Raw genomic sequence first — 16,284 nt, 5'->3', positions numbered from 1 at the left:
AGGAGGAGGAACCAAGCACTGCGTCCCTGCTCCTCTCACCCGCAGGCACCAGCTCAGAGACTGGCACTACGCTTTCCTTAGAGGCTAGGCTAGCAGAGGGGTCTACACTGGGTGATGCACCGGGGCCTAGCGGACTGCAATAAGATCAAGGGGAAAGGGTAACTCGGGAGCCAGCTCCCCAGAAGGTGGGTTCTGCTGCACAGGACTCGGATGAGGACCTCGATGGGGAGGCGTTCACAAGAAGGGTGATGTGATGGCCATGCACTCGGAGATGATAGGTGCAATGGCAAGGGTGCCCGAGAGCCCCTCGGCAATGGTACGGAGCATGGAGGAGTCCACCTCCAGCATTGCACAGAGCTCTGCGCACACCATGGAGCCCATCATTGCCAGTCTCCCAGAGAGACCGTGGTGATCCAGATCTCATGACGCATGCCATGGGCGATGTGGCAGCTTCCATTGCACCACAGGCAGAAGCCACGTCTTGCTGCTATAAAGGAGTCAATGGTTACTGGCATGGAATCTCAGACTGCTCTCATGCAGTCCCAGCTGGATGCCCCGTGAGCTCTGACTGCTGCCATCGCCGCTGGGCCCACCACAGTCCACCGGGGATCTCACGGTGTCGCAGCAGGCCACCAATCTGTGGGGATGTTGAGGTGCTGCCCCGGGGAGTGGCACTGGGTCAGTGGAGCAGGACCCTGCTGTCCTCTCTCAGGATGGCAGCATTCCTGATCCCACCACTGCACGTGTCGCTGCCTGTCAGCCAGCCAGCCCAGACTGCCCCCGCCCAGCCTGAGGTGGTGCCGTCTGCAGCCGGGCCGTCCAGGCCCAGAGCTGGGCGAGGGTGTCCTGCCAGGCCAGCTGTATCTCTGGCCCTGACACACAGCAGCCTTCCACCAGCCGTGCTGTAGCCACTGGGGACACACTGAGGGGGGTGTAGAATAGTTAAACCAAAGAGGGGATATAAATAATGCACAAGGTGTTGAGTAAATGCACTTTTATACATTGTATTGTTGGTTTATATATGTTCATTGGAATGTTTAATCTTTGCTGTTGTCTCTTATTTCAGTTTTGGAGATTTGGTCTTGGGAAAGTCCACAGGAACCGGGAAGTGGGATGGAAATCACTGGAACGAGCTGTGACTGTCGCGGACCTCCCTTCAGGATCGCGATGGAGTCACTGCCTCCTCCGTCACGGCTGTTGCTCCTCCTCCTCTTCCTCCTCCTGATGTGATGGAACTATGCCGGGTGGCAATGGCTGTGCCCTCATGATGGCCAGGTTGTGCAGCATGCAGCAGGCGATGACGAATAGGGACACCTGCTCAGGCGAGTACTGGAGGACTCCTTCCAGCACTCCGATGGTCTGCTCAATGATGTTCCTGGTGGCAGCATGGCTCTCATTGTATGAGTGCTGGGCAGGAGTGTTGGGGACATGGAGGGGAGTCATGAGCCAGGTGGAGAGCGGATAGCCCTTGTCTCCGAGCAGCCAGCTGTGAGCTTGATGTGGTGGCTGGAACAGAGCTGGCACACTGGTCTGGCACAGGATGAATGCACCATGGCTGCTGCCAGGACAGTGGGCATTGGCGGTGAGGATTCGACATGTGTGGTCACACACCTACCGCATGTTCAGTGAGTGGGAGCCTTCACGGTTACGGAATACCTCAGGATTGTGCTCGCAAAGTGACAAGGGTGCAGTCAGTGGCACCCTGCACCATTGGGAAGCCCACTATTCTGACACGGGGAAGGATATCTATTCCCTTCTTCTGTGCAGAGCATCTGCAACCTTGTGGCTAGAGCAATGAATGGCAAACTGGGAGATGTTGGAGATGTCTCTCCTTGCACACTGGATTGTCCCTTGATGTAGAAATTGAGCACGATGGTGATCTTGACTGCCACTGAGAGAGGCCGTGATCACCCTGGGCTGAGGCTCAAGGTCTGGGTGCAGGAGATGGCAGAGCTTTGTGACCACGTCCTTGCTGAAGCACAGCCTTCGAACACACTGCTACTCAGTGAAACTGATGTAGGACTGCTGCCGGAATACCCTGGGAGGGTGAGGTCTCCTGTTGCCAGCCCTGTTGGGCTTCCTCCCTCTGGCCACATTATGCTGCCTCTCTCTCTCTCTCCCTCTCTCTCTCTCAGTCTCTCCCTCTCTCTGTCTCTCCCTTTCTCCCTCTCTCTCTCTCTGCCTCTCTCCCTCTCTCCCCCTCTCTCTCTCCCTCTCTCTCTCTGTCTCTCCCTCTCTCTCTCTCTCTCTCCCTCTCTGTCTCTCCCTCTCTTTCTCTCTTTGCCTTTCTCTCTCTCTCTGCCTTTCTCTCTCTTTCTCTCTGTCTCTCCCTCTCTCTCTCTCTCTCTGTCTCTCCCCCTCTGTCGCTCTCTCTCTCTCTCTTTGCCTCTCTCTCTCCCTCTCTCTCTCTCTCTCCCCCTCTCTCTCTGTCTCTCCATCTCTCTCTCTCTTTGCCTTTCTCTCTCTCTCTCTCTCTCTGCCTTTCTCTCTCTCTCTCTCTCTCTCTCTGCCTCTCTCTCTCCTTCCCTCCCTCTCTCTCCCTCTCTCGCCCCCTCTCTCTCTCTGCCTTTGTCTCGGTGGAAGCAGCCTCTGACGGTGATACTGCAGCAGGAGGTCGAGCGCCAACACAGCCCCCATGAAACAAGCCAAATCTGCCCTGAATTAAACAAAGCGATGCTTCAGTCCTTGAGGTGCAAACCGCTGCAATCCTGCAACAGGCACTCAACCTGTCTGTCAGCGAGCTGGAAATAATAATGGCCGAAAAGGTTTATAACGAGAAGGTGCCTTTAACTAGCGCCTCTCCGGCCCCTCCCCCAGCAGCCCGACAGCTGAGGCTGTCGTTGTCAGCACCAGGCAGGAGCTGAGGGGGAGAGGCCCAATTTATGGGGGCGGTAACGAGGCGGTGCGCACGGCAATGACATCATCATCGCCAGCAGCACTGGGGGGCGTCTCCAAAAAAACCAACACTAATTTCACTGCGGGCGATTGCCCGGCAAAAACTGATTCGTGGCTCATTGCCGCCCCCCGGAGGCGCTAACAGGTGATGCAGATAAGGCCAATTTCAGTCCCAAGTTGTTGTTGTTGTTGTTTTACAATGAGCAAGCCAATCCTTTCACACTCAGCACCATTGCGGGGAGGGGTACCGTTATGTCTCACCATTCACTGCGACTCACTAAGCCACTTCCAAAGGTGCACATAAACCTGTCCAAGTGTTGAAAATAAAGATTTTTAGGGGAGAAATTGGGTGCATTTGCACCTCCCGCTAGAGCCTACGTTTAACTCTCTGTTTTCTCCACAGACGCTGCCTGACCCGCTGAGTATTTCCAGCATTCTCTGTTTTAATTTCAGATTGCAGCATCCGCCGTATTTTGCTTTTGTATCGGCTGAAGTTGAGTGTGGCTTTGTACGAACTGATATAATGAGATCATTGAAACGTTGGCTGAAGTGCACCCTCCCCTGCTGTTAACCTCCTCTGCGATCTGCAACCAGACTGTTTTGGTCTCCGAGGGAGACCCCTCGCGCCCATCGGAAGGGAAAGGAGACCTCCCTGCGTGCTCTAACTCCCTCCACAAGCAAATGGAGGGAGCCATGGGAGAACCTGGGTGCTGTCCTGCACCTCTGTGCAGTGACTGTCGGTGTGTGTGCAGCACCTCAATGCTGTAGTGCACAGACAGCAGTCTGGGAGCTGAAACTTCAAACCTAATGTGGCCATGGTCCCTTTAAAGATCCTGAGTGAAAACACGTCATGAATGACGTCAGCAGACCCACTCCGTCTAATTAGGCCGGGTAACGTGCTGAATAGGCCCCCATTAAGGTCATCATCATCATAGGCAGTCCCTCGGAATCGAGGAAGATTTGCTTCCACTCTTAGCATGAGTCCTTAGGTGGCTGAACAGTCCAATACAAGAGCCACAGTCCCTGTCATGGTTGGAACAGACAGTGGTTGAAGGAAAGGTTTGCCGCACGCTCTTTCCACTACCTGCGCTTGATTTCTGCATGCACTCGGCGACAAAACTCGAGGTGCTCAGCGCCCTCCCGGATGCATTTCCTCCACTTAGGGTGGTCTTTGGTCAGGGACTCCCAGGTGTCAGTGGGGATGTTGCACTTTATCAGGGAGGCTTTGAGGCCTTGTAACGTTTCCTCTGCCCACCTTTGGCTCGTTTGCTGTGAAGGAGTTCCGAGTAGAGCGCTTGCTTTGGGAGTCTCATGTCTGGCATGTGAACTGTGTGGCCTGCCCAGCGGAGCTGATTGAGTGTGGTCAGTGCTTCAGTGCTGGAGATGTTGGCCTGGTCGAGCACGCTAATGTTGGTGCATCTGTCCTCCCAGGGGATTTGTAGGATCTTGCGGTTACCCATTAAGGTACGATCATATTCAACAGCGGAATGGAGCCAGCAGCGGGGTTGTGACCTCCCCACGGATACCATCCCCACCGGACCCACCACGGTCGCCAATATTCCAGCCGATGTTTATATTTGTGGGAGGATCCAAAAGTAGGGGCCATAAATATAAGATGGTCACTAATAAATCCAGTGAGACACGCGGGAGAAACATCTTTACCCAGAGAGTGGTGAGAATGTGGAACTTGCTACCACAGGGAGTGGTTGAGGCGAATAGCACAGATGCTTTTAAGGGGCAGTTAGATAATCACATGAGGGAGAAGGAATATGGTGCTGGGGCGAGATGAGGTAGGGTGGGAAGAGGCTCGTGTGGAGCAGAAACACCTCTTGGGCTGAATGGCCTGTTTCTGTGTTGTAAATTTGATGCAATTCTTGGCTGCAAAAGGAACCAAACCTCACACTTTACCCGCCGTGATACGAAGACTTAACATATTTCTGTGACATTCTGAGGCTCAAAGCCATTGACTGGACCCGAGTTAATTATTGTGCCCGACCTGCCATGTTGCTGCGGTGAAAGGGAAGCTGTTCCTGGTGCACGTGTCTGAGCAGGGTCACGAGACTGGTGTTGCACCAATCAGCACAAGGCGTCCACCTCTGCACAGCTTCAGCTTCAGCATGTGTCCCAAGTGTGGAGAGTGGGGGAAGTCAGGGTTCGCACTGCGCTCAGTCCCCATCGATTCTGGGACAGGGGCCTTGCGCTGGTTTCAGGCGTGCTCTTGGCTCCACGCCTTAACCAATCTGGCACACGGCGCAATGAGCTTCCGGCCACACATCCGCAGCATAACTAAAACTGCGTATTTCCACCTCCGTAACATGGCCCGTCTCCACCCTTACCTCAGCTCATCCGCTGCTGAAGCCCTCATCCATGCCTTTGTTACCTCTCGACTTGACTATTCCAACGCACGCCTAGCTGGCCTCCCACATTCTACCCAACGTAAACGAGAGGTGATCCAAAACTCGGCTGTCCCATGTTCTAACTCGCACCAATTCCCGCTCACCCATCACCCCTGTGCTCGCTGACCTACATTGGCTCCCGGTTAAGCAACGCCTCGATTCCAAAATTCTCATCCTTATTTTTAAATCCCTCCATGGCCTCCCCCCTCCCTATCTCTGTAATCTCCTCCAGCCCCACAACCCCCCGAGATGTCTGCGCTCCTCTAATTCTGCCCTCTTGAGCATCCCTGATTATAATCGCTCCACCATTGGTGATCTAGGCTCCAAGCTCTGGAACTCCCTCCCTAAACCTCTCCGCCTCTCTACCTTTCTTTCCCCCTTCAAGACGCTCCTTAAAACCTACCTCTTTGACCAAGCTTTTGGTCACCTGTGCTAATTTCTCCTTATGCGGCGTGGTGTCAAATTTTTTCCTCTAATACTCCTGTGAAGCGCCTTGGATCGTTTCACTATGTTAAAGGCACTATATAAATGAAAGTTGTTGTTGTTGTTGTTGAGTGAGCGCAGCACACAATATTGGATCTTTGAGAACCTGAAAATCGAGCTCTGCATGATCCAATAGCGTTAAGGATAGATCTAGAGTTCGGCTTAGGGACGACACCCATCTCAACCACATCCCCACCTCTCTCAATCCCCACACTGTCCCTAAATTGTCAGACCTCTTGTCCTACATCCAATATTGGATGAGCAGAAATTTCCTCCAATGAAATATTGGGAAGACTGAAGCCATTGTTTTCGGTCCCTGCCACAAACTCCGTTCCCTAGTCACCGACTCCATCCCTCTCCCTGTCATCTGTCTGAGGCTGAACCACACTGTTCGCAATCTCGGTGTCATATCTGACCCTGAGATGAGCTTCCGACCACATATCCACACTATCACTCAGTCTACTTCCACTTCCATAACATCGCCTGACTCCAGCCTTGCCTCAGCTCATCTGCTGCTGAAACCCTCATCCATGCCTTTGTTACCTCTAGATTTGACTGTTCCAACGCACTCCTGGCCGGCCTCCCATCTTCCACCCTCCATAAACTTCAGTTCGTCCAAAACTCTGCTGACCCTGTCCTAACTCGCACCCATCCCGTTCACCCATCATCCCTGTGCTCGCTGACTGTGTCCTAACTCGCACCCATCCCGCTCACCCATCGTCCCCTGTGCTCGCTGACCGTGTCCTAATTCGCATCGAGTCCCGCTCACCCACCACCTCTATGCTCGCCGACCTACATTAGCTCCTGGTCTGGCAACGCCTCAATTTTAAAATTCTCATTCTTGTTTTCAAATTCTTCCGTGGCCTCACACCTTTCTATCTCTGAATCTCCGCCCCATAACCCTCCGCGCTCCTCCAATTTTGGCCTCTTACACATCCCCTATATTAATGACTCATCATTGGTGGCAGTGCCTTCAGCTGCCTGGGCCCTGAACTCTGTAATTCCCTCCCTAAACCTCTTCGCCTCTCTCAGTCTCTCTCCTTCTTTAAGGTGATTCTGAAAACCTACCTCTTTGAGCAAGATTTTGGTTATCTATCCTAATATCTCCTTATGTGTCTCGCTATCAAACTTTGTTGGATAATCGCTCCTGTGAAGCACCGTGGGATGTTTTACTACATTAAAAATGCTATAAAAATGCAAACTTCAGGTGATCCAAAACTCGGCTGCTCTGTGTCCTAACTCGCACCAAGTCCCGCTCACCCATCACCCCTGTGCTCGCCGACCTACCTTGGCTCCCAGTTCAGCAACGGCTCGATTTCAAAATTTTCATCCTTGTTTACAAATCCCTCCATGGCCTCGCCCCTCCCTATCTCTGTAATCTCCTCCAGCCCCACAACCCTCCAAGATGTCTGCACTCCTCTAATTCTCCCCTCTAGAGCATCCCTGATTGTAATCATTCAATCATCGGCGGCCGTGCCTTCTGTTGCCTGGGCCCCAAGCTCTGGAACCCCCTCCCTAAACCTCTCCGCCTCTCTCCCTCTCTTTCCTCCTTCAAGACGCTCCTTCAAACCTCCCTCTTTGGCCAAGCTTTTGGTCACCTGCCCTAATTTCTGCTTATGTGGCTCGGTGTCAAATTTTTTGTCTCATAACACGCCTTGGGACATTTCATTATGTTAAAGGCGCTATATAAATACAAGTTGTTGTTGCTGTTGGTTAGCGGAGATTTAGGGTTAGGTTTATGGTTAGGGTTAGGATTTGAATGGGATTAGGTTTAGGGTTAGGATTTGAATGGGATTAGGTTTAGGGTTAGGATTTTGTCATGTATCTTACATTATTATATATAACTGTATCCTAACATGCTATACATGACTGTAATAAGATATGACCTTAACCACCAGCATACCTTACCACCAGGGATGCACTTGCAAGAGACAGGTATATAAGGACAGGTCTCAGGCAAGTGCAGCATTCCAGAGCTGTGAAATAAAGGTGCAGGTCCAGAGTGACCTTGACTTCACTACATTCCTCGTGTGAATCTGTACTGAGGGGACAGGACTTTACAGATTTGAATGGGATTAGGTTTAGGGTTAGGGTTTGAATGGGATTAGGTTTAGGGTTAGGATTTGAATGGGATTAGGTTGAGGGTTCTGAGGTTCAGGCAGAGGGGAATTTGTCTCTTCCTGAGTCTATGTTCCCCTCTTTCACTGGAGTGACCATCCCTTGCAAAATCCACCATGACCTTTGGACTCCTCAGCATGCAGTAAAGGGATAAACGTAAGAACATCAGAACTAGGAACAGGAGTAGGCCATTCGGCCCCTCGAGCCTGCTCTGCCATTCAATGATCATGGCTGATCTTCGCCCTCAACTCCACTTTCCTGCACTGTCCCCATATCCCTTGATTTGTTAATATTCAAAAATCTGTCGATCTGTGTCTTGAATACACTCAATGACTGAGCCTCCTCTGGGGTAGAGAATTCCAAAGATTCACCACCCTCTGAGTGAAGAAATTTCTCCTAATCTCAGTCTTAAATGGCCGACCCTTTATTCTCAGACTGTGACCCCTGGTTCTAGACTCCCCAGCCCAGGGAAACATCCTCCCTGCATCTACCCTGTCAAGCCTTGTAAGATTGTTGTATATTTCAATGAGATCACCTCTCATTCTTCTAAACTCTAGAGGATATAGGCCTAGTCTACTCAATCCTTTCTCACAGGACAATCCCTCCATCCCAGGAATCAGTCTGGTGAACCTTCGTTGCACTCCCTCTATGGCAAGTATCTCCTTCCTTAGGTAAGGAGAACAAAACTGTCCATAATACTCCAGCTGCGGTCTCACCGGGGCCCTATATAATTGCAGTAAGACGTCTTTACTCTTATACTCAAATCCTCTTGTAATAAAGGCCAAGATTGCTTGCTGTACCTGCATGTTAACTTTCAGTGATTGGTGTACAAGGACACCCAGATCCCTCTGAATACCAACATTTGCAAATGAAATGATTATTGCTCTCTGGGACTGAGTGTCAGACAAGGCCACGTGCAGTACTGCATTTAGTAATGTTGTGAAGATCCTCATTTCACTTCCCTGGCTGTGGTTATCTGCACTTCCTCAAATGCCTCTCCAAACCCTTTTGCACGGATCGTCGAGGCTCGAAATGAAAAAACAATGTAAATCGCGATCAGGCAGCGAGCTGTCACATAATGGCCGAATATCTGTCATCGGTCTGTAACTAGGGCTTAAAATGGAGGCTGCTCCCTAACAGAGTACAAAATGGTGGCTCACAATATCCAGCTGCCAGACCAAGTCAGGCCTAGTGATTTGCAGCCAGCAAGTGACGAGTGCTGTAGCTGGGTGTGGAATATCATCATTGAAGTGTTAATGTACGCAGCTTTCATTGGGCTGTGTAATCACCAGTTTGTAACCTGTGCAAACATTCATTGCTGGCTGAGCTGTGCAAACTCTGCGTAGTTAACACTTTGTTCGCCTGAAATCAAAGGAATTGTTTAATCTTTAACCGCAGGAAGGATATATTGGCCTTGGAGGGTGGGGGAGGGGGGGGTGCAGCACAGGTTCACCAAAATGATAAAGGGTTGCGTAGACCATGCTTGTATTCCCTTGAGTTTGGAATACTGAGGGGTGATGTAATCGAGATGTTTAAGATGATTAAAGGAGTTGATAGGGTAGGTGGAGAGAAACTAGTTCCTCTGGTGGGAGAGCCCAGAACAAGGGGGCTGTGGTCAATTGTTAGTTTCAAAACCGAGATTTTTATTGGGTATGGGTCAAGCCGGAGTAAGATACAGATCAGCCACGATCTAACTGAATGGTGAAACAGGCTCGAGGGGTTGAATGGCCTTTTCCTACATTAGTATCTTTAAAGCAGAAAATCCCCAATAAAAGTTGAAAGTCTATTGATACATCTGAGCCAGGGTGTCCCTAGGATGGAGCACGCGGTGTCCACCGGTACGCTCACGGCCTTCTGCGAGAGGTGGGTGCCGGAGGGACTGGAGTGCATCATCACCCCCGCCAACCAAATTTTTTATTTGAGCCATTATTGTCAAAAAGTACATTTGTTTAATTTGTGGATTTTAGTGCCCCTTTAATAAGGGGTCACTTGATCCTCTGTTTTACTAACATAGCTACGGGTCTATTGATGTCCAGCATTCCTGCCAGGGGCTGTGTGCTCAGTGGATGCCTGGTGCATTTAGAGACAAGATTCAATGTAAGAGATTTAGAACTGAGAGCAGGGGAAACTTATGTACTGAGTTGCGCGGCTGTGGATTTCATTTCCAGGGTTAATGGCTGAGGCAGAAACTGTGTCAACGTTCAAGAATAGATTTTATAGATGGAGAAGGAAAGGGATATGAGAACAGGGTGGGTAAATGTGATTAGAGCTATTTCTCTGTGTGGAGGCTAAATACTGGCACAGACTGATTGGGCTGAGTGACCTGTTTCTGTGTTCTTCTATGTATTTCACATATAGACTTACATTTATATCGCTACTTTCATCACCTCAGGCTATCCCAACACCAATAAAGTACTTTTGGAAGTGTAGTCACTGATGTACTGAGGGAAACAGACACATTTGTGCACAGCAAGCTCTCACAAACAGCAATGTGATAATGAGCAGAGCATCTGTTTTAGTGCTGTTGGTTGAGGGATTAATATTGGTCAGGATTCCGGGGAGAACCTCACAGGTTTTCTTCAAAATAGGGGCCATAGGATTATTTACGTCTGCCTGAGAGGGCAGATGTTTAATTCCTCATCCAAAAGACGGCGCCTCCAACAGTGCGGCACTCCCTCAGTGCTGCCCCTCCGACAGTGCGGCACTCCCTCAGTACTGCCCCTCTGACAGTGCGCCGCTCCCTCAGTACTGCCCCTCCGACAGTGTGGCACTCCCTCAGTACTGCCCCTCCGACAGTGCGGCGTTCCCTCAGTACTGCCCCTGCGACAGTGCGGAGCTCCCTCAGTACTGCCTCTCTGACAGTGCAGCACTACCTCAGTACTGCCCCTCCGAAAGTGCAACATCCCTCAGTACTGCCCCTCCGACAGTGCAGCGCTCCCTCAGTACTGCCCCTCTGACAGTGCAGCGCTCCCTCAGTACTGCCCCTCCGACAGTGCAGCACTCCCTCACTACTGCCCCTCCGACAGTGCAGCACTCCCTCAGTACTACCCCTCCGACAGTGCAGCATTAATTCAGTACTGCCCCTCCGACAGTGCAGCACTCCCTCACTACTGCCCCTCCGACAGTGCAGCACTCCCTCAGTACTGCCCCTCCGACAGTGCAGCACTCCCTCAGTACTGCCCCTCCGACAGTGCAGCACTAATTCAGTACTGCCCCTCCGACAGTGCAGCACTCCCTCACTACTGCCCCTCCGACAGTGCAGCACTCCCTCAGTACTACCCCTCCGACAGTGCAGCATTAATTCAGTACTGCCCCTCCGACAGTGCAGCACTCCCTCACAACTGCCCCTCCGACAGTTCAGCGCTCCCTCAGTACTGCCCCTGCGACAGTGCGGAGCTCCCTCAGTACTGCCTCTCTGACAGTGCAGCACTACCTCAGTACTGCCCCTCTGACAGTGCAGCGCTCCCTCAGTACTGCCCCTCCGACAGTGCAGCACTAATTCAGTACTGCCCCTCCGACAATGCAGCACTCCCTCACTACTGCCCCTCCGACAGTGCAGCACTCCCTCAGTACTACCCCTCCGACAGTGCAGCATTAATTCAGTACTGCCCCTCCGACAGTGCAGCACTCCCTCACTACTGCCCCTCCGACAGTGCAGCACTAATTCAGTACTGCCCTTCTGACAGTGCAGCACTCCCTCACTACTACCCCTCCAACAGTGCAGCACTCCCTCACTACTACCCCTCCAACAGTGCAGCACTCCCTCACTACTGCCCCTCCGACAGTGCAGCACTCCCTCAGTACTGCCCCTCTGACAGTGCAGCACTATTTCAGTACTGCCCCTCTGACAGTGCAGCACTCCCTCAGTACTGCCCCTCTGACAGTGCAGCACTATTTCAGTACTGCCCCTCCGACAGTGCAGCACTCCCTCAGTACTGCCCCTCCGACAATGCGGCACTCCCTCAGTGCTGTCCCTCTGACAATGCGGCACTACCTCAGTACTGCCCCTCCGACAATGCGGCACTCCCTCAGTACTGCCCCTCCGACAATGCGGCACTCCCTCAGTACTGCCCCTCCGACAATGCGGCACTCCCTCAGTACTGCTCCTCCGACAAGACGGCACTCCCTCAGTACTGCCCCTCCGACAGTGCAGCACTCCCTCAGTAATGCCCCTCCGACAATGCGGCGCTCGCTCAGTACTGCCCCTCCGACAGTGCAGCACTACCTCAGTACTGCCCCTCCGACAGTGCAGCACTACCTCCCTGGACCAGGTAGTTGTGGGGGGGTGGGTGGCTAGAATTGACATGTGATGAAGGGTCAGGGAGGGCAGAATCGAGTCAGGGTACTCGTTCACGTTTGCTATCCCCGCAGGAAGGTGTATTTGTGGACACTGAGTGGAGACAAGATCATAGTAAGCAACCAAAGGAGTTCATCTTAATGTGTTAATCAGCTCCCTGTGGGACGATTCTATTTCTCTGTTTCAAGTAATGTGCTGTCTAACATTTTGCCTGTATCTTTACTTTAAAGAACCACTTTTGAGGAGAGCAGTAGATCGACCGGTATAGAGGGCTCAGGCCCAGCCAGATTCCTGATGGGCAACTTCACAGAACTATCCTCAACGCTACAGTTAACCTCTCTGTCCCACTCACAAAGGCAGGACATTCAGTGTCCACTCCCCAGTAACAGACAAGTCCCCCCCCCCAATAATTCCAACCGATAACTGTGTGCTGCATTTTATTCAACTCAAACAGACCGCAGTTATACTAGCTCGGATCAGGACAGAAATTCCACGTACACTGACTTCCCTTACAGGAAAAAATATATCCCAGCACAGTCCCACAGAGAGAGTCCCAGCACAGTCCCACAATGTTCCAGCACAGTCCCACAGAGAGTCCCAGCACAGTCCCACAGTGTCCCAGCACAGCCCCACAGAGAGTATGCTCAGCATGGGTCAGCTGCTATAATTCCAATGTGCTCCCAGCTGATGGTTATAACATTGGTGACCCCACTCCCCAGGATCTGGTTATAATGTCAATGCCTCCTCCCCTCCCCACCCCTCTCCCAGGAGACGGTTCTACTGGCTTCGGTGCTTTGCTGCACCCATCTCCCAACAGGCACATAGCCCCCCTCCTCAGATCCTCCACCCCTGCTGTGACCAGCAATGTCTCCGTGCCTCAGTCAGCGAATCGCTGGGTTACCTCCTTTCTTCGAAGCGGCTGATCAGCTCAGACACAGAGTTCTGCTGCTTCTCCACTTTCGTCGCGATCTCCATCTCCTCGCTTCCTCAGGCCATGGCCTCACCACACACTGGGCTCCTCGATTCACCTCAGGGAGACAGGCTGCATAAAAACCCACAAACAGAGCATCACAGGAGAACTGCAGACAAGTTGGACACTGAGTGTGAAAGTGTGCAGGAACTGAGCCACACACACACACACACGCACACACACGAGTATCCTCCCTCTCTCACGGCTCCCACTTCCCTCAACCCCTCCACGGTCTCTAAATTATCAGACTGCTTGTCCGACATCCAGTTCTGGATGAGCAGAAATATTCTCCAATTGAATATTTGGAAAACCGAAGCCATTGTTTTCGGTCCCCGCCACAAACTCTGTTCCCCAGCCGCTGACTCCATCCCTCTCCCCAACTCCTGTCTGAGGCTGAACCAGACTGTTCGCAACCTTGGTGTCATATTTGACTCTGAAATTAGCTTTCGACCATATATCCGCAGCATAACTAAGACCGCCTATTTCCACCGCCTGGTCTTGCTCTTATTATTTCCATTCGGCACTCAATCCCCTTGAGGTCCCCGAAGATGCTTCTCTCTCCAGGGTGCTGGCCCAGACTTCAATACGTTGAAGAGATGCTTGTCCCAGTCCATCGTGAGGACAATAACAACAATAACTTGTATTTATATAGCGCCTTTCACGTGGTGAAACCTCCCAAGGCTCTTCAGAGGAGTGTTATGTGATAAAAATTTGACACCGAGTTGTAAAAATAGAAATTTGCGCAGGTAACCAAAAGGTTGGAAAAAGAGGTAGGTTTTCAGAAGTAAAAGATAGAAAGAAGAATAGTAAAAGTGGAGGGCAGAGAAACCCATGGCAAAAAACAAAAGGGGCCACTTTAAAGCAGAAATCTAAAGGGTCAAAGTGTGCTAAAAAGACAAGGCTGAAGGCTCTGTGCCTCAATGCGAAGAGTATTCGGAACAAGGTGGACGAATTAACTGCGCAGATAGCAGTTAACGGATATGATGTGATTAGCATCACGGAGACATGGCTCCAGGATGACCAAGGCTGGGAACTCAACATCCAGGGGTATTCAGCATTTAGGAAGGATAGACAGAGAGGAAAAGGAGGCGGGGTGGCGCTGCTGGTTAAAGAGGAAATTAATGCAATTGTAAGGAAGGACATTAGCTTGGATGATGTGCATTCGGTATGGGTGGAGCTACGGAATACCAAAGGGCAGAAAACGCTAGTGGGAGTTGTGTACAGGCCACCAAACAGTAGAAGTGAGGTTGGGGACAGCATCAAACAAGAAATAAGGGATGTGTGCAATAAAGGTACAGCAGTAATCATGGGCGACTTTAATCTACATATTGATTGGGCTAACCTAACTGGTAGCAATGCGGTGGAGGAGGATTTCCTGGAGTGTATTAGGGATGGATTTCTAGACCAATATGTCGAGGAACCAACCAGAGAGCTGGCCATCCTAGACTGAGTGATGTGTAATGAGAAGGGAGTAATTAGCAATCTTGTTGTGCGAGGCCACTTGGGGAAGAGTGACCATAATATGGTAGAATTCTTTATTAAGATCGAGAGTGACAAAGTTAATTCAGAAACTAGAGTCCTGAACTTAAGGAAAGATAACTTTGATGGTGTAAAGTCCTGTCCCCTCAGTACAGATTCACACGAGGCATGTAGTGAAGTCAAGGTCACTCTGGACCTGCACCTTTATTTCACAGCTCTGGAATGCTGCACTTGCCTGAGACCTCTCCTTATATACCTGTCTCTTGCAAGTGCACCCCTGGTGGTAAGGAGTGCTGGTGGTTACAGGTCATATCTTATTACAGTCATGTATAGCATGTTAGGATACAGTTATATATAATAATGTAAGATACATGACATCACCCTCCCCCAAGGTCTTATTGTGTTTATAGGTTCAGTCTCTCAGGTGGTCTACGCTCTCGCGTGGAGCGTCTGAGTTGTCGTTCAGTTGTTTGCCTTGGTGTCTGTTTTTCTTTGGGTGTGGTTCCTGGTATCTCGCCTGGGCTGTCTGTTTCGGTTGGTGTGATTGTTGTTGACTCGCCTGGGCTGTCTGTTGGGATTGCCCTTTCCTCAGGTTGTTCCCTTTGTCTGTCCACCAGGTATGGTGCGAGTTCCACATTGTAGTCTGCCTCTGGTTCTGCAGTGTTGTTGGTAAATCTGCTTTTGACTTGGTCTACATGCCTCCGGCAGGTTCTGCCATTGTCCATTTGTACTACCAGTAGCCTGTTTCCTTCCTTGCCCGTTACTGTCCCTGCAAGCCATTTGGGACCCCTGCCATAGTTTAGTACAAACACTTTGTCCCCTATCTCATTCCATCTCCACCTCGAATTTCTGTCATGGTACTCAGTCAGCTTACGGCGCTTTGCCTCAATGATTTCGTGCATGTCTGGGAAGATTAATGAGAGCCTTGTATTTAAAGTCCTTTTCATCAACAGTTGCCTGGGGGGGGATCCCAGTCAATGAGTGTGGACGAGATCTGTATGCCAGTAGCAGTCGCCACAGGCGAACCTGCAGCGTGGGACCTTGGATTTTAAGCATGCCTTGTTTAATGATTTGCACTGCTCTCTCCGCCTGGCCGTTGGAGGCCGGCTTGAATGGTGCCATCTTGATGTGATTTATGCCGTGGTCAATTATAAAGTCTTGGAATTCTGCGCTGGTGAAGCACGGACCATTGTCACTGACCAATATGTCTGGGATTCCGTGCATTGCAAACATGGTTGCGAGGCTCTCCACAGTGGTGGAGATTGTGCTCGAGTTTAAAATGGTGCATTCGATCCACTTTGAAAATGCATCTACAACTACGAAGAACATTTTGCCCATGAATGGGCCCGCATAGTCTACGTGCACCCGCGACCACGGTTTGGTAGGCCAGGGCCAGGGGCTCAGTGGAGCCTCCCTGGGGGCATTGCTGAGTTGGGCACAAATGGTGCACCTTCGGACGCAGAGCTCCAAGTCCGCGTCAATATCAGGCCACCAGACGTGGGATCTGGCTATGGCCTTCATGAGAACGATCCCCAGGTGCCCGTGGTGGAGCTCCCGGACAAATGCCCCTCTGCCTCGCAGAGGCATGACTACACGGCTGCCCCACATCAGGCAGTCTGCTTGTAGTGATAGCTCATGCATGCGCC

General features: G+C 51.2%; 1 protein-coding gene across 1 annotated transcript in view; it reads right to left on the bottom strand.

Annotated features, from left to right (window-relative positions):
* The window catches only part of LOC139227985 (FYVE, RhoGEF and PH domain-containing protein 4-like), an 81,358-nt gene that overhangs the window by 20,509 nt on the left and 44,565 nt on the right, over positions 1-16,284 (bottom strand). Inside the window, exon 2 of the mRNA XM_070859140.1 lies at positions 13,091-13,231. Coding sequence (XP_070715241.1) covers positions 13,091-13,164 — 74 coding nt within the window. The 5' untranslated portion in view covers positions 13,165-13,231. The remainder of the gene's footprint in view (positions 1-13,090; positions 13,232-16,284) is intronic.

This window comes from Pristiophorus japonicus, chromosome 17 (assembly GCF_044704955.1).
Source record: "Pristiophorus japonicus isolate sPriJap1 chromosome 17, sPriJap1.hap1, whole genome shotgun sequence".
Taxonomy (NCBI): Eukaryota; Metazoa; Chordata; class Chondrichthyes; family Pristiophoridae; genus Pristiophorus; species Pristiophorus japonicus.
This window is presented reverse-complemented; position numbering and strand designations above follow the sequence as displayed.